Source organism: Pseudorca crassidens, chromosome 2, assembly GCF_039906515.1.
Source record: "Pseudorca crassidens isolate mPseCra1 chromosome 2, mPseCra1.hap1, whole genome shotgun sequence".
NCBI classification, from domain to species: domain Eukaryota; kingdom Metazoa; phylum Chordata; class Mammalia; order Artiodactyla; family Delphinidae; genus Pseudorca; species Pseudorca crassidens.
The window spans coordinates 73,646,014-73,668,406 of record NC_090297.1 but is presented as its reverse complement, the minus strand read 5'-3'; the positions used below and the strand labels follow the sequence as shown (position 1 = coordinate 73,668,406).

General features: G+C 41.8%; 1 protein-coding gene across 2 annotated transcripts in view; it reads right to left on the bottom strand.

The window, feature by feature from the left end:
- SAMD13 (sterile alpha motif domain containing 13) overlaps positions 1–22,393 on the bottom strand; it is a 48,594-nt gene that overhangs the window by 6,573 nt on the left and 19,628 nt on the right. For both annotated transcript variants that reach the window (XM_067726716.1, XM_067726717.1), the window contains exon 3: positions 10,016–10,127. In XM_067726716.1, the coding sequence (XP_067582817.1) occupies positions 10,016–10,127 (112 nt within the window). The remainder of the gene's footprint in view (positions 1–10,015; positions 10,128–22,393) is intronic.

Genomic DNA, 22,393 nt, shown 5'->3' with positions numbered 1-22,393 from the left:
ATGGCTTTAAAGCTCAAGTGTAGCAAGGCTGCTCTTTTTCCAGGACACACAACTACACATTTCCCAGACTTCCTTGCAATTCGGTGTGGCCCTGTGACCACATAGTGGCCAACGACATGTGAAGGGATGACGTGCACCTCTCTCCAGCCTGGCCCATAAAACCACCATGTGTGCTCCTTCTTGCACTTTATCCTTACACCAACTGGATGTCAGTGCCCAAGTGATCTTGAAAGCATACAGCTGAAGATGACAGATCTCCCATCAGCCTGGGACCTTGAATTACAGTGGAGCAGAACACCTCCACCAACAACCTTGGACTATTTATATTAAGCAACTTCTACTATAGTTAAGCCATTATATCTATTTTCATCTACTTGTGACAGCAGTTGATGTCTACTCTAATACACCAACCATTTCTACAACTTCACCTTCCTTATTAGAACCTAATTTTATAATGTCATCAACCAGAAAAGTCCCACCTCTGCCACGCTGGAAGTCCAATATGCTAGTCTATCTCTCACTCCTCCCTCCCATTATACCCACTTTTTCATTTCAACTCCTCTTTCTCCAGGGTAATGAGTCCCCTGCAGACTCCTCTTTTGTATCAAATCTGCACCCACTGGTTGGCCCTTGGAACCATTCTTTTACATGCCCTCTCGAATCACCCTCTTAGGCTATTAGCCCTCTACTGTGCCCATGCCATAAACACTCCAACCAGGAGCAGTCTAGCAATCAATCCAGCTTCTCTGATTCCTATACCTGGTGAAGTGGGAGAAAAAAATCAAGAAACCAAGAAGATGAACACTAAACATGTGCAGTGTACCAGTCTCGGCTGGGTCAGGAGAATATATCAACAGTTCTTTTATTTACTGTTGCTCAGTTCTCTCTCCCATTCCCCTAGGTGGCCATTCTTAACCTTCACTGCTCTCCTCTAGTTCCTTAGTAAACTTCTACCCATCCTGTCCACTCCAAGCAGAGGAGCTTGCCTCTTGGTTAGCAAAGAATATAGAAACTGTCAGGAACTCCCTGAATGTCCCTTAGGACAAGGGCCATCTCAGCTGTATCTGCACACATCCTTACCTATGCTCCCAGAGCACAGGAAGGACAGAGGAAGAGGTCCCTGTCTTGCTCAGAACTAATTCCCAATATATTTTTTTATATTGACCAAATTGAATCTTCATGTATATTACCTGACATTACATTTTATTGCAGTAAAATATATATAACATAAAATAGGCCATTTTAACTATTTGTAAGTGTACAATTCAGTGGCATTAGTGATATTCACAATGTTGTACAATTATTGCCACTGTTTTTTAAACTCTTCCGTCACCAAACAGAAACCCCATGAAGCAATAACTCCCTCCTCTCCACTAGCCCTTTATAACCTCTAATCTGCTTTGTGTCTCTATGAATTTGCCTATTTTAGATATCTCATATAAATGGAATCATATAATATTTGACTGGCTCATTTCACTGAGCATAATATTTTCAAGGTTCATCTATCTTGTAGCTTGTATCAGAACTTCATTCCTTCTTATGGCTGAATAACATTCCATTGCATATTAGGTACCACATTTTATTTATCCATTCATCTGTTCGTGGATACTTGGGTTGTTTCCACCTTTTGGTTATTGTGAATAATGCTACAATGAACATTTGTGTACAAGTATCTGTTTGAGTCCCTCTTTTCAATTCTTTTGTGGGGAATTGCTGGGTCATATGGTAATTTTATGCTTAACCTTTTGAAGAACTGCCAAACAGTTTTCTATAGCGGCCACACTATTTTCTATCCCTACCAGCAATGTATGAGGGTTCAAATTTCTCCATGTCCTTGCCCCTCCACACTCTTTTGATCTCATCCCTTTCCTTGTCCTCAGGGATTTTGCTTCATTGAACTGTTCTCAATTTCATTCAATTTTAACTTGTCCAATTCTTCTGGCTACTTTCCTGCATGTAAATAAGTTTGAGCATCTCCTCTCTTAGAAAAGAGCTCTCACGTCTTCACGACCCTCCTACTGCTGGAGCTCCCTCCACTTGCCTCCCACTCACTCCTCAACTTGGAGGAAAGAGTCCTCCACCTTCCAGTCCACCCCCAGCTCCAGTGAAACTCCACTGTCATTGGCAGACCCCATTGGGCTTCACCTTTTTGAGGTATTTGACCTTGTTGATCATTTCACTTTTTTTGAAACTCTTCCTGTCATTGGTTTCTAGACAACCTTTCACACTGAGTATTTCTCAGATGCTTTTGCCAGTTCCCTTTCTTCTCCTAACAATTGAAACCTGGGTGCTCCCTAGGGTGCTGTCCTTGGCCTTTTTCTTTTCCCCTTTTAAATGCCTGTTTCATCCTCACCCCTTCCTATGACTGCTGATGACTCTCATGTCTCTCTTTCTAGGCCTCGCCCTTCCCACGGGCTGTCTTCTAGATATAGCCACTAGATGCCTACATGCTCTCAAACTGAACGTGCCCCAAACTGTACTCATTCCATCTCTCTTAAAACTGACCTCTCGGGGCTTCCCTGGTGGCACAGTGTTTGAGAATCTGCCTGCTAGTGCAGGGGACACAGGTTCGAGCCCTGGTCTGGGAGGATCCCACATGCCGCGGAGCAACTAGGCCCGTGAGCCACAACTACTGAGCCTGCGCGTCTGCAGCCTGTGCTCCACAACAAGAGGCTGCGACAGTTAGAGGCCCGCGCACCACAATGAAGAGTGGCCCCTGCTTGCCACAACTAGAGAAAGCCCTCGCACAGAAACGAAGACCCAACACAGCCATAAATAAATAAATAAATAAATAAATTTAAAAACAAACCAAAACAAAACTGACCTCTCACTAAAGTCCTGGTTAATGACACTTCTTTGCAACTAACAAATCCAGACATCTAGCAGTCATCACCCAAGCCTCCTCCCTCTCCCACACTGAGCAGTGAGCTCAGTCCTGGGGCTAAGGTAGAGAACTGAGACAGGACAAATCTTCACCCTCCATTGCCAATGATCCACTAAATTCTCTTGACCTTCTTCCCCAGATGGTCTTTCTAATCCATCTCTTCCTTTCCATCCCCAATGGAATGATTATATCAGTTTTCCTGCCTTCTGTCTCCTTGTCTTCCAAGCCACTCTCCACATTGTCACGAGACTGATCGTTCAGAAACACAAATCTCACCCTGGCACTTCCCACTCAATATCCTTCAGTGGTTTCCTAGTCCCTCTCACCCAAACAGACTATCTGTTATCCGGACCCCTGTTTATCTTTCAGTCTTATCCTTAGGCATTCCCTGCTCCACACCTCTTATGCCAAGGTACTGGGAGTTCTCAAGATAAATCATGTTTTTTCATGCCCCCATGCCTTTGTATCTAATCCCCCTTCTGCCCAGAATCTTCCGTGCTTCCTTCAAACAATTCTCATACCTACAATAGTTTCAGGTGGCCTTATTAAAGTAAAATAATACTTGTAATAATGATCATTATTTTACTTTAATAGTTTCGTTTATTTTATTTTTGGCTGCATTGGGTCTTTGTTGGTGAGCACGGGCTTTTCTCTAGTTGCGGCGAGCAGGGGCTACTACTCTTCGTTACGGTGCGCAGGCTTCTCACTGCAGTGGCTTCTCTTATTGTGCAGCACAGCCTCTAGGTGCATGGGCTCAGTAGTTGTGGCTTGCAGGCTCTAGAGCGCAGAGCTCAGTAGTTGTGGCACACAGGCTTAGTTGCTCCACCGCATGTGGGATCTTCCCGGACCAGGGCTTGAACCCGTGTCCCCTGAATTGGCGGGTGGACTCCTAACCACTGTGCTACCAGGGAAGTTCCAACTTTAATAGTTTTATATTTATTTTCATAAGTGTTAGAAAAAGCTGTAACAGCTATGGAAACAAATGAACAAGTGAATAAGCCAAAGAAGCACCACATACCTGGCTATCTTATAATGTATTATAACTTCTCATTTCACATGAATGATTTAAACAACAATTTGGGGGTTTGGTCTATAGAAATCTATTCTATTTCAATCAAAAAATTCAAAATGTTCTTTCCTTATCAGTTTTGCTTCCATTCTCTTTGCTGTTTTCTTATTGCTAGCATTACCCATTTGTTTTTTAACTCTTTTCTAAATTTTTGTGGGCTAAAAGGACACATCAGCAGAGTCTAAGTTGCCACTTCCCCTGTTCATTATGCCACAAAATCTTTTAAGCATTTCAGACTGTTAAGAAATATCAGGTGTCAAATCACCTCATATATTTCCAGTACTTGGTATTATAATATGCTGAAAAGGTAATAAAAGTTATGGTCAATTTGTGGGATTTTAACTGGTCTAATTCAGAGCTGGATTTATTTATTTATTTGTGTGTTTGTTTATTTATTTATTTTTGGCTGCATTGGGTCTTCCTTGCTGTGCGCAGGCTTTCTCTAGTTGCGGCGAGCAGGCTTCTCATTGTCAAGGTGGCTTCTCTTGTTGCGGAACATGGGCTCTAGGCGCGCAGGCTTCAGTAGCTGTAGCTGTGGCACGTGAGCTCAGTAGTTGTGGCTCGAGGGCTCTAGAGCACAGGCTCAGTAGTTGTGGCACACGGGCTTAGTTGCTCCATGGCACGTGGGATCTTCCCAGACCAGGGCTTGAACCTGTGTCCCCTGCATTGGCAGGCAGATTCTTAACCACTGCGCCACCAAGGAAGTCCCAGAGCTGGATTTACCATGAAGTTAATGAAGCTTAATTTTTGCCTTAGCAATTTTGTATCATGATTTTGTACTTTTATTCCAAAGGAAGGCTCTTAAAATTGTATGATTTTAATCTCCCTCTCTCCCCCAACCTCTGCAAACCTGGATTTGTCCCGGGTCTAATTAGAACTATCCATCTAGAGTCACTACAGTTGAAGTCCATCCAACTATAACTTAGGACCATGCTCGTGGTTACTCTGACTGGCCTTCCCACTTTACTACTCCATTTGAGGAGGTTAGTGTTACTTGGCAATTTGTAACAATAAAATATTTTATTTATAGTTACTAAGTCAGTGGCCTCAGAAACGTATCAAAAGTTAGCAATAAGCCATCTGAAAAGAAATGTCAGTCTTGGAATTTCAGGCAAACAGCTTAAACAACCAGTTGGACATTTCAGAGTAAAATACTGTTCTTATTCATGTGGTTTAGGGGAAGTGAGGCGATATGGAGTAAAATTAATTTGTCACCATGAGTTGCATATTATTTTGTCATGATACTCTGAGAAAAAAATTCTCAGTGATTCATATTGTTCTAGAAACAGATGCACTGATGTCGCTCACTTGTGAGTTTGAGGATCTGAACAATATGAATTAAGTGACCTTCATTGAATGGCCCCTCTCCATGTCCATCTTCTTCACATACATTCTGAGTGAATGAGTCAGATAGTGAAGAAATGAAGTGACTACCCTACAACAGGCACACTGTCTTTGCGACCTGCAGTTAGGGTCTTTCTCTAGTTGTGGTGAGTGGGGGCTACTCTTCATTGCGGTGCATGGACTTCTCATTGCAGTGGCTTCTCTTGTTGAGAAGCATGGGCTCTGGGTGTGTGGGCTTCAGTACTTGTGGTGCATGGGCTCAGTAGTTGTGGCATGTGGGCTCTAGAGTGCAGGCTCAGTAGCTGTGGCTCACGGGCTTAGTTGTTCTGCAGCATGTGGGATCTTCCTGGACCAGGGCTCAAACCCATGTCCCCTGCATGGGCAGGCAGATTCTTAACCACTACGCCACCAGGGAAGCCCCTGGGTCTTTCCTCCTGATAAGTCTTTTGGTTTGCACCTGTGGCTCACACAGAGGCTCAAAAGAGGTTGGCCAGAAGAAAACCTGATGGAGATAATTGCACTAGTGGGAAACTTAATGGAGATAATTGTTAGGTGTCAGTGTGCCTGCATAGACAAAAGGAGGTTATACAAAGATCCCCCAGTTAATTCAGCTGCCCCTCCATACCACAGGAACATGGGACACTCCTGCACTTTGGACAAACCTCGCTCAATGGCCTGACATCTTCCAAGGGAGCATGCTGCTAGAAATCCATCTCTGAGTCTGGTTGCTACAACAAGAGAATATCCAGTAATGTACTGTGAGATCATACCAAGAAGACAGACACTCTCCTGAAAGTTGGCACATGGGATGGTGGACATGTCCGATGTCAGTGTTAGTGTCTTAGTCAGCTTAGGCTGCTATAACAAGACACCATGGATTAGGTGGCTTAAACAACAGAAATTTATTACTCACAGTCTGGAGGCTGGAAGTCCAAGATCACAGTGCCAACATGTGGCTCTTGGTAGGGCCCTCTTCCTACCATGCAGATGGCTGCCCTTGTGCTATATCCTCACATGGCACAGAGGGAAAGAGAAGCTCTCTGGTCACTTCTTTTCAGGGCACTAATCCCATCGTGAGGGTTCCAGCCTCATGACCTCATCTATCTCCCAAAGGCCCCAAACACCGTCACACTGGGAGTTAGGGCTTTAACTTTAACGTGAATTTTGGGGGGACACAAATATTACATCCATAACAGCCAAGAAATTAAGCTCTCACATCAACTGAGACATGCTACCCTTGGCAACTCTTTCTGAACCTGCCCTTTTCTAAGGTGGTTTAGGGGATGTTCACATCCCTGCCATGCTTCCATCAGATGGCAAGGCAAAGCCTCCCCTAAGGAGATTTCAGGATGTGACCATTCTTATTGTTTCTCAGCTGCTGTGACCTAGAAGATGTGCCTAAAAGGGTCATGTGTTTGGCCTGGGGGTGGCCTGCAGTCTTCCCATCTGGGATGATTGGTGAGTGACAGCTGACTGTTTGAGGTCCATTGCCGGGAAGATCCTTGGAGGTGAAAGACTGAAGGCCTCTGAATCATGAAATGGAAGAGGTAGGTTAACATAGTAGAGGATCTTGATCCTCAGTCCTCATGAAAATAATAGCAGCTGCTTGTCATATCAGCCTGAGCCTGGCCAGTGGTTCCCTCCTTGCCCTCTACCTCCTTTAATGAGAAGAGGAAAGACAATGAGAATTTCAAAGCAGGAGGAAGATTTGGATCACTTCCGGAGAATAATTCAAGGCAGACTCTTTTCCCCGCCCAATTGCCTTTCCACAAGAATGAAGAACTTGAGCTTGTAGATGATGCTTGCAAAATTCCAGTCCCCTGGGAATTCATTTCTCAGGCTCCAGAGTTGGAGAAGCAAGATGGTGCTCCTTTCCTCCCTTGAAGGACTTCTGAATGAGATGCCTTGGGAAACTGTGTTCCCTTTTGCCTCCCACTGTCACTGGTGCCAGAGTGATGTCATCCTTGGGAGAAAGTACCTGCTCCTGGGCCGAGCTCAGAGCTGGTCGGTTCCATTCCAGAATCTGGAAGGCCCAAAGAACATCCCCACCCCCAATCTGGGACATCTGCCCCAGAGGAGTCTGAGCAAAAGCTCATTCTGAAAAATGCTTTTGGACAGCAGGGAATCTGGCCAAGAGACCTTTTATCTAAGTCCCTTTTTTTGTTAACCTTTCACAATATTCTTTAAATTTAATTTTAGAAGTGAGTTAACTCAACTACAATGACACAACTGGACACTATATCATTAAACCAAAATAAAATATGTTCCAGCTGATCAGCCTTCCACTTTCCAACCTGAGCTACTTTCCCCCACAATTTTATTACAAAAATTTTCAAACATAAAGTCGTAAGAATATTATAGGGAACACCCATACTCCCACCACCTAGATTCTACAATGAACATTTTCCATACTTACTTTATCATATGTCTATCCAACTACTCATCCCTCTAGCCAACTATCAATCCATATTTTGATGCATTTCCAAGTAAGTTGCAAAATCAGTATACTTCTCCCCTGAATACTTCAGTTTGCATACCATTAATTGTTTTATTTTTTTACAGTTCTTTTCATTTTGAGGAAAAATTTATTGGCTATGTAATACACAAATCTGAATTGTTTGCATATACCTGTGCATATGTGGTCACCAATGCATATACCCATAACACAAACCCTTATCAAGACACAAAACGCTACCATCACTCAGAATGTTCCCTCATGCTCCTTCCCAGTCATTCCCCTCTCCCACCTATCCAGAGGCAACCACTGTCTGATTTTTCTCTACCACTAGTGCATTTTCCTGTTCTCATCGTTTAACTGAATGGAACTGCTGTGGTCTATTTGTGTCCCCCCAAAATTCATATGTTGAAACCTAACCCCCAATGGGTCTTAGGGATATTAGTAATGGTATTAAGAGGTGGGCCCTTTGGGATGTAATTAGATCACGAGGGCAGAGGCCTCGTGAATATTTGTGCCTTTATAAAAGGCAGCCCCAGAGACCTCTCTCATCCCTTCCTCCATGTGAGGACACAGTGAAATGACAGCTGTCTCGGAAGCGGGCCCTCACCAGATACCCAATCTGAGAGTGCCTTGATCTTAGACTCCCTACCTGCAAAATCATGAGAAATAAATGTTTGTTGTTTATAAGCCACACAGTTTATGGTATTTTTGTTATAGCAGCCTGTATGGACTAAGACAGAAGCCATTCAGAATAAGCTCTTTTATGTAAGGCTTCTTTCACTTAGCATAATGTTTTGAGACTCATCCAAACTATTGTATATATCAGTACTTCATTTTTCTTTATTCCATTGTATGAGTAGACCAGAGTTTGTATATTCACTCTCCTATTGATGGACACTTAGGCTTCCAGTTTTGGACTACTATGAATAAAGCTATTTGAACAATGTTGCACCAATCTTTGGTGGACATATGCTTTCATTTCCCTTGGGGAATCAAGTTGTTGATCATGGGGTAGATGTATGAGTGTTTATTTTACACTCCCACCAACAACGTAGGAGAGTGCGGTTGCTCTACATCCTCACGAACATTTGCAATCAGTCTTTCTAATTTTAGCTATCCTGGTGGCTGTGAAGTGATTTAAACTGTTATTTTGGCAAATTTTCCAAATTAACAAAAGACACATAAGCATAGGGATCAGGTTGAAGGAAATACTGATTGAAGGAAATCTAGAGATTGGAATCTATGATATTAGAAAAGTGCACTTACCCAAACCCAGCTTGAGAGAGTAAGAAATGGCTAAAGGGATGTGCAAGAAGCAGCCAAACACATTGCTCGCTTTATAATTCTCTCAATTATATTACAACATTAGAGAAGTAAACGTAATGCTTAGGAGACTGCAGACTTCATTGACAGGGAGATGGGAACTCTGTGTTTTCCTACAGAGCTGGTCTGGTGTGGACCACGTGTACCCCGATTTGCTTCCTCATGGTCAAAGCCCTTTGAGCACCATCTCTACAAAGCTGGCCCAGCCTGGAAAATGGAATCGGGACTCACCCAGACAATTGGGAAGGACCCCCTGCTCCTCCTTCCCTCTCTCCAGTACCAACCCTGGACCTGAGCGAGGGAATTAACTTTTGGGGGCATCAACGTTGGGCCAGCACCTATCCTAGGCACTGTGCCTTCGCTGTCCTTTAATCCTCACGGCACCACCCTACCAAGTTAGGCATTGAGAGCCTCCTCTTACAGATGTGAAACCAAGACTCAGAGAGTCATAGTAACCTGTCTGGGGTCACATAGAGTTACAAGAACCAGGATCGGAGTCTATGTGAGTCTAGTGTCCTCTTTCCACTAGACTCTGCTCAGCACCCAGCAAGCAAACTGGAGGAGACTTGATTAACAGCTCAGGTGGTGCCAAGCCCAGGAGCAGACGAGGCTGCATGTCTCTCAGCCAGATTGGTCCCTCCTTTTTCTCTCTTTTCTGCTTTCTAGTGTGTTTGTGTGGAAGGTAGGGCTGTGCCGTCTTTCAGAAGATGCAGATGTTGAGGAGACTGCGCCCTCCTCTCTGCAGCTGCGACTGTGTCTCCTCTCCTCTCGGGGCTTGGGTTTTTCTCTTGCAGGAAGGAATCGGTAGCTTGTCACTCCTGTCCTGCCCTCCCCCACCCCCTCAGTTTCTCAGGGGCTGGGATGGTCGGGAGCCTCACTCAGCCTTCACCAGAGGGAGGTGATCATGTTCATCATGTGCTTCTCTAGACCGAGTTACCTGTTCCTGAAACGCACTAGCTTGCTCTTCGAATCCTGCGGTTCGGAAGTAATTGACGACATCCATCACGGCCCAGTCTGCAGGATCGGGTGGCCTCCCATTCTCCATGGAACTGCAAAATAACAATCAAGATGGCTGTCAGGGCAGAACACGCAAGTGTGTGCGGCTAGGCTCTCCACTCAGCCTCTCAGGGGCAGGCCTGGCCCAGCTCACTGCAACCAGAGGCCCAGATCCCAGTGTATCTGCCTCAGAACCAGAATCACTCATGCGTTTCTTGGGCTCAGAAGGTCACTGCTCTCACTGGCTCAGTCACTCCTTTATGAACCTTTAATATAAAGTATTTCCTCATGTATTGTTTTTTAATCCAGAGATATTAAGAGGGGTCCAGGGCTTCCCTGGTGGCGCAGTGGTTGAGAGTCCGCCTGCCAATGCAGGGGACGCGGGTTCGTGCCCCGGTCTGGGAGGATCCCGCACGCTGGGGAGCGGCTGGGCCCGTGAGCCATGGCCGCTGAGCCTGCGCATCCGGAGCCTGTGCTCTGCAACAGGAGAGGCCACAACGGTGAGAGGCTCACGTACTGCAAAAAAAAAAAAAAAAAAAGAGTGGTCCAGTGATTTCTGGCGGCCCACAATATGGTATTCATACCCCTGAACTAAGAATACCAGACCTTTTACAATGTGGCCCCAACATGTCATCACTTTTCCCATCCCCAACCCCACGCGTCCAGGGCTAAAGCCATTCCCCAACACATCATGCCCTTCACATGCTGTTCCAGCCACTGAATGCCCCCTCATTTTCCAACAAAATCCTACCCTTCCTACCAGTTCAAATGCCACCATCTCTGTAAGGCATTTTCTGGCTGCACCTGGGTGTTTGTTATAACATCCTCTGAGTTCAAGACCTCCATTCTAACTCCAACTGCAGCACTTTTCCCACTGGATTATACTCTGCTTATTAGACAGTCTCTAGGAGACTGTCTAATCTTTCTACAGAGATGTGGGCTGAAGAGGTACATTTGGACCTGGACCATTTCTCACTTTATTATCCCTTGTGTCAAGTACATAGTTAGGAATTCAATCAATGTTCAGACGACTAGATGTTGATCAAGCATTAGTTTGAGAGGGTCTCTGGGTAACCTCCTCAATGGATTTAGAGAGGAGGGGAGGAAAGGTGGAAGAGAGAAAGAGTGGCAAGGACCTGCAGTTACTGTGACTCTTATTTCTGTGTTTCAAGAGTATTTGTCTAGATTTCTCTATGCCTCATCCGCAGTGATTCTTCCAGAGTGTACATCCCATCACATTGTTCCCCTGCTTCCAATTCTTCAAAGACTTCTTCCCATTGCCCTTTGGATAAATTCCAAATAGTTTCACTTGGCTCAGGAGGTCCTTCAGGACAAAACCCCCTCCTAGCCCTCCAGCTGGGAATATACTGGTGAGTAAAACAGAAGGGTCATTACTCTTGTGAATACACAGCTCTTTTGGGGTAGACACTGATCGGTAATCATACGACCAAATGTACAGCCACACAATGTAGCTGAAGGATAGGCACTCTGTTCTATGGCAGTTTGAGGGGCTAGCAGAGGCTTTCTTGCGGAAGTTTCTTTTGAGGTAAGGTCTAGAGAGCAGCCAGAAGGTTAACCGTATAAAGAAGTCAGCTGAAGATTATTCCAGGCTCTTCAGCAGGACTGTACAGCCCAGGGAGCCACGCTGGTGTTGGAGGCCACATCAAGGATTCTGGGTTTTTTGTCTATGAGCAATGGGACTTGTGAAATGGTCTGATGTAATAGGTGTGACCTGATCTGACTCAAATTTCTAAAAAGAGGGTATTGGAGAGGAGCCAGAGGAGAAGAAGGGACCAAGCAAGAGATCATGGTGACTGAGACTATGGTGGAAAAGGAGAGAAGCACGTGGATTTCAAAAATATTTAACCAATAGAATCAGCATGACCTAGTGGTGGACTAGACATGAGAACAAAGGAGATCGAAGTGTCCTGGAACTGGATGGATGGTGGTAACTGCACTTAGACTGCACCCCCAGGTTTGGTTGGACACACTGAATGTGGGGTACCATCTATATCGAAGTTGAGATTTAATGTGGAACATGGGTCTGGAGCTCAAAGCAGATGGGTGGGCTAGAGGTACATAGCGGGGAGCCAGAAGCGTTTAGATGGCGTGTGAAACCTTGGGAGGGGACGAGAGGAGAACTGGGCCTAGAATCAAGCTTGGGAAGGTTCAACATTTAGTGCAAGTTGAAAAGATTCATGTTACTTTTAATGGAAATGAAATTGCCCAGACTTTGGGGATTCCTGAAAGTCTTCAAATATCCAAAAGTCAAGGGTTGACCTGTGCCTCTGCCTTGTTCCCAGGATAATGTTTTGCTCATAGTAGGAACTTAAAATATTTGATTAAAAAAACAAACTTCTCTCCTAGTTAAAGAAAAGGGAGTCACTAATCAATGGCACATGGGATCAACTACTTATCAACATAGCACTTAATTTAAAAACATTTAGAGCCAATGCTTGCTAGTTTTAAGTATTTTCCCTTTTGGGCATAGAGATTGTGAATCTATAAATACTGCCCATGTACATACACACTCACGTACATGCTCACTCACACATGGCATGTGCCCCCCCTGCCACCCTCCTACCATTTAACAGTCAATATACATGGGGAAAAACTATTTTTTACTCTAACATTGTTAAACATTAACATGTACTTTCAAATCAAGGCTAAATGTGTTTTTAAAAAATTATACACATGCTGGGATTTTCCATCCTCTCTTTAACATAAGCAATCATAAACTGACACAGGGGACTCTCTTTTAGGTACCATTTTCCTTCCCTCTCTTGCTTAAGTTGGGCTTGAAAAATGTTTGGAAAGGATTCATTGTTTTAACAAATCTTTCAAGTTTTCTAGTCAGCTCGCTTCTAGCAGTGAGCACAGCGCCCCATCAGATGCACTTTTAAGTGCCCCAGAAAACATCTGAACTCACTCTCCCTGTGGCTGACTTCAATTAGCTGCCTTTCTTCATAAAGAATTGTTATCTAATTATGATAAAAAAAAAAAAACTATGCTACATTGTAATTTTAGGATGGGAGGCTTTCCTGATTCTTATTCTGCTGGGATATGACATCATCACTTCCTCAGTTCTGAAATATTCTTGAGTACTAGCATTGCAGCAGAGAACAAAGGCTTTGCAAAACCGCTGGCAGCGTACCACGAAGAGCACCAGTAATGAGGAATGTCTCATACTTAGGGTGAGGGGATACACAGAAGAAGCCAGTGTTAGACCACTCACATCCTGAGAGGAGAAACTATCCGTCTCCATCTCTGCCTCCCTACAGCTCACAGCACAGGTTGGACTGGTGTGTACAGTTGATACATGGCAAAGATCTGTTACATTAATGTAATAACAACCAGAGAGCATTTAGAGTCTACAATGTGCTTTTCACGCATAATCTATTATCAGCCTCCCAGCTCCTTGTGAACTGGCTACTATAACCTGTTTTTAGGAAACTAAGGCTCAGAAAGGTTAAGAACTCATCCCAAATCACATAGTGTATAAAGCCAGGATTGGGTTCCACATATGCTTGCCTCCAAATCTATGCTTTTTTTCACTCCATACTCATTGATACAACAGATATTTACTAAAAGCCTACTGTCTTCTCAGTACTGTGCTAGAGGCAGCGTTACCAGGATAGGAATGCATATCCTTCAAGGAGCTGGCACTCTGGTGAGGGGAAGCAGCATACTCTAAGTATTAGCATTGGGGGGGTGAACTGGTGCTATTGGGGATGCACGCACTGGAGGGCCCAGATAATTCTGCCTGACCAGGACACTTGAAGATTTTTAATGCAATTCTGAAAGGCATCAATTGCTTCAAACACACACTAAGTTCCTCCCTGAGAGGGGATGGCTTGCAGAAGCAGAAACATGCAGGCACACATTGTCACTTCTAGGTTATGTTAAAGAATGATGGATGATTTTGCTGGACCCGTCCAGTGGTTTCAGCAACAGTTTAAACAAGAAACCTGGAGATTATCCAAGGCCACATGATGGTGGGTGTTGGGGAGGCCAGAGTGCCAAAGCCAGATAAAACTATGAGGACATTTCAGAGGATGGATTTAAGCGTCACCTTTCCCCACTGGTAAAGTCAGTATGTCTCCTCAAGGACTGTTATTTGTGGCCAAACTGAGATGCTTTGTTCCCTTTTAAAGGGACCATTCTCTCCAAATCTTTTCTTATAACTCATACGTGTCAAATTCCAGGAGGAATTTAAATGGTGCTGTTTAAAACACCTCCCAGATGGTGGTTCCCACTGTGGCTGCTAATTTTGCACTGATGAAATGAGATGGCAGATATAAACGTTCCATTATCATTTGATACTTATTATTCATTATTGTCATAGCAAAATATTTCCTAGAATATAAGGTATAAAGATGATAAATTCATGAATATTTCTCCAAGCATGGAGGCTTTAAAAATATATATGTATGTTACCTTATTACAAAAAACTAGCAAGAAATGAAGGGCAGAATTTGTCTCCAATCCCATCACTTAATCAAATCAATGTTTCCATTTAACATAGTCACCTTTCAGTCCCTGTGCATATGGTTGGGTACATCATGTATGGATAAAAATTACATAATGTGTGAATAATTCACACTAGGAACTGATTATCCCTTAATTAAATAATCACCTCACTTTTAAAGAGAGCTAAAGAGACACAATCATGAGGACAGAAATGCAATAAATAACAAATTTGGCAGATACATGCAGATCGAGACCTTATGATAAACGTTTTCACGTTGGCACATGATAATTTTAAGTGCTGGTGGCAAAAGTCTCCATTTCCCCTTTATATATTAGTGGAGGCAGATGAAAAATAGTTGAAACCCTTTCTCAGAATTCAGCGTGTGTATATTTTATGGCATTTATGATATTATAGATTCTGAGGGTTGATCAGACCAAAAGGAAACTCTGGATAAATACAGCCCATATGTGATTTCAAAACCCCATTATACTTATTAATTGCATTTCTGCTTTAAAGTTCAGAGCAAAAGTTACCTCCTATTAGTTAATTATGGTGATATATTTATTTATCATGCTACTCTTATAAAGCTAATTCTCAATGTTACTTGTGTTTCCACTCAGAAATGCACTCTAACTTTGTACTTCCTTGATCTTTATAACTTATTTTCAAAATTAAATTAAACTGCTCTTTGCCCATATCTTAAATCAGCCTTTGGCTAAAAACAATGTAATTCTGATTGTAATAAATTAACATTGATCTCTCGGCCTATGACGTAGCTAAGAATGAAGAGACCAAATGAGCTTTAGTTTTATCTCCATTTTTTTCTCCCTCTCCCGTCATCCTAACAAGCAGGGATCTGGCTGAAAGACAGTTGGAGAAAGAGAAAGGATGATTCAAAGTTTCTTGACAGGACAGTTTTTCATTTTTTAATATCCAGCTAAATAAGAGTTGACTGCATTTAGCTGCAGCATACCCAAGCAACGAAAGTATTGAAAAAGCAAATAATTCTTCTGTATATTTCAAATTCTTTAGCTTGGCATTCAGGGATTTAATTCAAACATAACTTTCCAGGCTTCTTTCCAATTCCAAGTTTGTACTGAAATCCAACCAGTCAACATCCTGGACTTTCCCATATCCACAGCTTTGGTTATGCTACTCAAAGCCCTGTCTGTTCAACTGCCAAGGATTAGAACCCTACTCATTTTTAAAAGATACTGGTGAAATGTCTCCTTCCTAATAACCCCAATCAATCTTCCATTCCAATAATGAATTAATTTTAACATGCCCACAATGAGCCGGGTACTTGATAAGCCTTGGGAACTAATCTAGTGAAAAGGAAAATCTCAAGCCAACTGCATGATGGAGATGGTCATATGTGTTCCCTGCCTTCATTATTTGTAGTGAGGTGGATGGACCTAGAGTCTGTCATACAGAGTGAAGTAAGTCAGAAAGAGAAAAACAAATACCGTATGCTAACACATATATATGGAATTTAAGGAAAGAAAAAAAAAAGTTCATGAAGAACCTAGGGGTAAGACGGGAATAAAGACACAGACCTACTAGAGAATGGACTTGAGGATATGGGGAGGGGGAAGGGTAAGCTGTGACAAAGTGAGAGAGTGGCATGGACATATATACCCTACCAAACGTAAAATAGATAGCTAGTGGGAAGCAGCCGCATAGCACAGGGAGATCAGCTCAGTGCTTTGTGACCACCTAGAGGGGTGGGATAGGGTGGGAGGGAGGGAGACACAAGAAGGAAGAGATATGGGAACATATGTATATGTGTAACTGATTCACTTTGTTATAAAGCAGAAACTAACACACCATTGTAAAGCAATTATACTCCAATAAAATGTTAAAAATAATAAAATAAAATGAAAAAAAAAAAGCAAGTAAAGAACAGAAGGACTAGCTAGATGGAGGAAGGAGGGCAGTATGAGTCAGGCTGTGCTAGGTGTATGGAGCCCTGAAACAGTAGCAACACCATGATCAGGTCCCAAGAACAGATGAGCCATCTTCCTGCATCATTTCTTTCCTCTGTAACAGGCATCTTGCCTCAGGCTCATGGCTTTCCTCTGAAATCACATGGCACTCTGTCCTTGGCATATCTCTGCTGCGAATGTCTTCTGAACACCCCACCCCATCTTTCTGAAAACAAATCTGCCTCTTTCCTCACCTGCTCTCAGCTTTCTAGTATAAAGACCTCTGAACTAGTGTAAATAAGGACACTCCTCTCAAGAGGACTCATGAATTTCTGTTTTTCATTTACTATCAGATGCAATTCATGCCCACATTCATAATAAACAAAAACATATGCACATTTCATATCCCGATCATTAATACTAAAGACAACTGCATACAGATTGCCAGAAGAACTTTCCTTCCCTGCTCTAAGCCATGGCACAATGGTCACCATTCCAAAGAACTTAGTGTGGCTTTAATGCTGAGACAAACTCAGGTTTCCTTCAATAGGGATATCAGTAACACACCAGAATCTATGTAGAAAACAGCAACCCTGCAGAACTTCTAATGTATAGAAGATACGTAATGCATGTTTGTGAATTCTGCTGGCATCAATTGGAACTCCTGTTGTTTTCACACTTAAAATATGATGATATGCTTAGCTGATTCTATAGTTTTACTCATTTTACTCTTTTGAAATGTACACTTCCTTAAGGCAGTTATTTACAATGGACAAAATTGTACAAGTCAAAAAAGTGAACAGACTCAATTCTTAACCCAAGTCATCATTTAATTTAATGGAATAACCAAACGTAACCAAACTTTTAGCATAAGACCATATGATAAGACTGAAGTGTGTCCCCTCCACCCCCAAAATTCATATGTTGAAGCCCTAACCCTCAGTGTGATTCTATTTGGGACTAGGTCTTTTAGGACATAGGGCAATTAAGGTTAAATGAGGTCATAAGGGTGGGGTCCTAATCCAATAGGATCAGTAGCCTTATAAGATCTGCATGCATGCAGTGAGGCAAGGCCATGTGAAGACATAATGAGAAGGCAACCATCTACAAGCCAGGAAGAGAGCTCTCTCCAGGTAATGAATCAGCCAGCATCTTGATCTTGGGCTTCCCAGCCTCCAGAACTCTGAGAAATATGTTTATGATGTTTAAGCCACCCAGTCTATGGCATTTTGCTAGGGCAGTCGAGTAGACTAATACACCATATATCAGAATGAGCAGACAGCCATAAAATACTAAGGAATTAATTTTGGCTTCACTAAGAAAAATTAAAATGCACCAATTAAAAGCAGCACTATTGGGCTTCCCTGGTGGCGCAGTGGTTGAGAGTCCGCCTGCTGATGCAGGGGACACGGGTTCATGGCCTGGTCCAGGAAGATCCCACATGCCGCGGAGCGGTTAGGCCCATGAGCCATGGCTGCTGAGCCTGAGCGTCCGGAGCCTGTGCTCCACAACGGGAGAGGCCACAGCAGTGAGAGGCCTGCGTACCGCAAAAAAAAAAAAAAAAAAAAGTATCACTATTCACTACCATATATTCTCTGTATGCAAGAATCCATACATATGGCACTCTGACTTATTCCACCAAACATATCTGCAGAAGGGTTATGACATCAGATCCTGATTAGAAAGGTCATTTTTCAGGTTTGAATTAGGGGCTCAGTTTACTCCCCTCCTTTCTTCTTCTTTTGTCTCCCTCTTTCTTTTCTTCCTCCTCACTTTCTTTTTTCCTCCCTTCCTCCCTCCCTCCCTTCTTTTCTTCCTAACAAACTATCTGTTAAGAAGTATTTGGTATTTAGCCACTTATACTGTCTTGGGAGTTCTATTTTTCCATGCTTTTACTATAGTGGTATCTTACATCATGATCACTCCCTGTTCCAGATTGCTGTTCCCTGGAAAGAACAGCATCCCAGGAACCATCACTCACTGTGTTCAGGTAGAATTGGGCAGTGTGGTTGTGGGGTTTGGGAAAGGTGTATGAAACAGAACATTCAGGAACTACCTAGCAAGCTGGTTACAATTTCCTCGTGGCTTTCAAAGAACATACATCTAAGGACTGCTGATCATTTACTTGACAACACAAAAGGACAGAAATATGAGTAAATGAACAAAAGCTGAAGCCAGTGATCAGACACACAATTACTTCTAACAGTTTCCTCTTCCTCCTTCCCTAAGGAGCCTGGCAAGACTTCCAGGCAAATAAATAAATATCCTGTGAAGTTATTTATTTAACCCTAGATGTGACCACTTCCCTTAGAGTTAGACCCCTGGCTGATGTGTGGGTTGCTGTATGTGTAAACACTGTTGGATTCTTTTTTATGAGGTAGTAATAGTAGCCATTGTTATTTTTGTTATATAAGAATTCTCTTTGATAATTCTACAATGAAGTCAGAGTTTTGAAATTCTAGCAATACAAATAATAATTTCTAACTCTACCCTAACATTTTACTTCTATCATTCACCTCCTAATCCTCTAATTCACATGGGCAAAAATGACAACCTCTTTAAATTAATAATTATCTTAATATTTAATAGTTAACAGCCTTCAAGAGGGCTATTCCAAAAGTTAGTGTTAATGCATATATGGCCAATTAATTTATGACAAATGAGCCAAGAATATACAATGGGGAAAGGACAGTCTCTTCAATAAATGGTGCTGGAAAAACAAGAGAGCCACGTGTAAGAGAATGAAACTGGACCACCATCTTACACCATACACAAAAATTAACTCAAAGTGGATCAAAGATTTGAATGTAAGACCGTAAGACCTGAAACTATAAAACTTGTAGAAGAAAACATAAGTGGTAAGCTCTTTGACATCAGCTTGGCAATGATTGTTTTTTGGACCTGACTCCAAAAGCAAAGGCAACAAAAGCAAAATTAAACAAGTGGGATTGCATCAGACTAAAAATCTTCAGCACAGCAAAGGAAATCATCAACAAAATGAAAAGGCAAGATACTGAATAGGAGAAAATATTTGCAAATCCAAAATATATAAAGAATACATATAACTCAACAGCAAAAAATAAACAAATAAACAATCTAATTAAAAAATGGGCAGAGGATTTGAATATACATTTTTTCCAAAGATATGCAGATGGTCAACACATATATGAAAAGATGCTCTACACCATTAATCATCAGGGAAATACAAACCAAAACCACAAGGAGATATCACCTCATGCCCTTTAGAATGGCTATTATCAAAACAAACAAGAAATAACAAGTGTTGGCAACGATGTGGAGAAAAGGGAACACTTGTGCACTGTTGGTAGGAGTGTAAATTGGTTGCAGTCAGTATGGAAAACAGTAGGGAGGTTCCTGAAAAAAATTAAAAGTAGAACTACCATACAATCCAGCAACTCCACTTCTGGGTATCTATCTGAAGGAAGAAACCACTAAATCAAAAAGATATATGGACCCCCCCCACATTCATTACAGCATTATTTACAATAACCAAGACATGAAAGCAACCTGAGTGATCATCAATGGATAAATGGATAAAAAAATGTGGTATATATACACAATGGAATAGTATTCAGCCATAAAAAGGAAGGAAGTCTTTCCATTTTTGACAACATGAATGGACCTTGAGGGCATTATGCAGGGGAAATAAGTCAGAGAAAGACAAAAATATATAATCTCACTTATATGTGGAATCTAAAAACAAAAAATAAAAAAAAAACCATTTTAAACCCCAAATCATAAATACAGAGAACAGATTGGGGGTTGCCAGAGGTAGGGGTTGGGGGTACACAAAATGGGTGAAAGTGGTGAAAAGGTACAAACTTCCAGTTATAAAATAAAAGTCATCGGGGTGTGACATACAGCACAGTGACTATAATTAATAATACCGCATTGTATATTTGAAAGTTGTTAAAAATTCTCATCACAAGAAAAAAAATTTGTAACTCTATATGGTGATGGATGTTAACTACACTTATCGAGGTGAACGTTTCACAGTATACAGAAATAATGAATGATTATGTTGTACATCTGAAACTAATATGCTATATGTCAACTGTATCTCAATATTTAAAGTTTGTATTTTAATATTAAAGTGAATTTAAAACTTTCCAACATTAATTACTAAGAAAAGTATCACTTGACTGATTTTAAAAGAAATGTTATTTCCAAAATTAAAAGAGTCTTTGCTTCATAATAAAACAACAAACTGAACACAAATGCAGAGGAAGATGGTGAGATACATGTGCAAGAAAAGGCATGGTTTTAATACGAAAGAGCTTCTTTTGAAAGTTGCTAAACTTTGTTGCTGTGAACTTTCTCTTGCAGTAGAGCTTCTCCACTGAGGGGTGAGGGGCATGGTGGTGGTGGGGAGATAAACCACTTGTTGTTGAGAAGCTGCTAACTTACTATTAGCATCTATTGTGTGGGAACATTGGTTCCTACTCCATCCTAGGAGAAAAGGGAAGAAGGGAAAAAAGACCAACTGATGAAAAAGGGAGTAAGATTAAGTGAATGGGAAAAAAAAATTCACATTGTATACTTGTAAGTTGTACAGATATGAACATACATGTGAAACACCTAGAATTTTTTTTAGAATTTATTGAAAATTCTAACATGGATCTAACATGGCTAAACATAGATCAATGGTAAGAGTGTCATGTACCAAGGTTTTGATTAATCCAAAAATCTGTGTATCTGAAATCTACAAAAAGAGAACACTATGATCCCATTTGTTCAGTAAAGGTTTATGTGTACTTTATATACATTTACATATGGATACAGAGAGTATTTGTACAGAAACTGTCTAGAAGGACACATTCCAAACTATTAAGATGGCTCCCTCTTAGATATTTAGTTATTTTTAAACTTAATAAACACTATGAATCCACCAGGCAAAATAAAACCTATAATCTTGACAATAATTATATCTATCCCATGCCTGTGTCCCCCACCTGAGGTAATCATCCTCAACCTTATATTCATTTAACCTTTCTCCCTGTGCACATGTGCAAGAGCTTGTCTTGGCTATATACCTGTGCAGTATGGTAGCCTCTAATCACATGTGGCTGTTGAGCATTAAAAATTTGACTAAGAAACTGGGTTTTTAATTTTCTTTAATTAGTTTAAATTTAAAATTTGAACTGGTATAAAGTATGTTTCTGATAAACACAACTTCATTGTTTTGGTGTAACAACATTTCACTTTAACCACTGAATCACCCAGGATACTACTGTTGAATTGAAGTTCTATCAGATGCAAGTCTCCTCTCTAGTTTTACACATTAACACATGGCAATCTAGTTGGTGTCCACACATTGACTCAGGTCAAATGATCTTTTCTATGCACCCATGTAATATTGTAATGTGTTTGATGCAGACAGCGCAAGTTATGAAAATCTTTTCATGTGCTGTACTGGTAATTAATAGCCTTACTATTTTAATTTTAATATAATTAAATAATTTTTAGTTAAAAATAAGTATGTATAAATTTTAAAATTTAAAAAGGAGGCATAGGAGGAGTCATGATGGCAGAATAGGAAGATGCAGAATTTGTCTCTCCTCACAAGTACATCAAGAGTACATCTGCAAATGGAACGATTCTCACAGAGCACCTGCTGAACATTAGCGGAAGACTTTGGACACCTGAAAGGACAAGAAAAATCCCCTCACAACTGGGTAGGACAAAAGAAGGAAAAACAGAAAAGAGGAATTGAAAAAGGGACCTACAACCCTGGGGCATTTGTGGGAAGTGGGAGGGGCACCCATCTGAGCAGGCTTGCCCACCCCTCAAGCCAAGGTCTCCTTGACCTGCATAGGCTCCAGGGTCTTGAGCACCACCCATTCCAAAGCCTCCTTGGGAAACAGACCTGGGCACCCCTGCCTGAGACAGGAATCCACCAGTG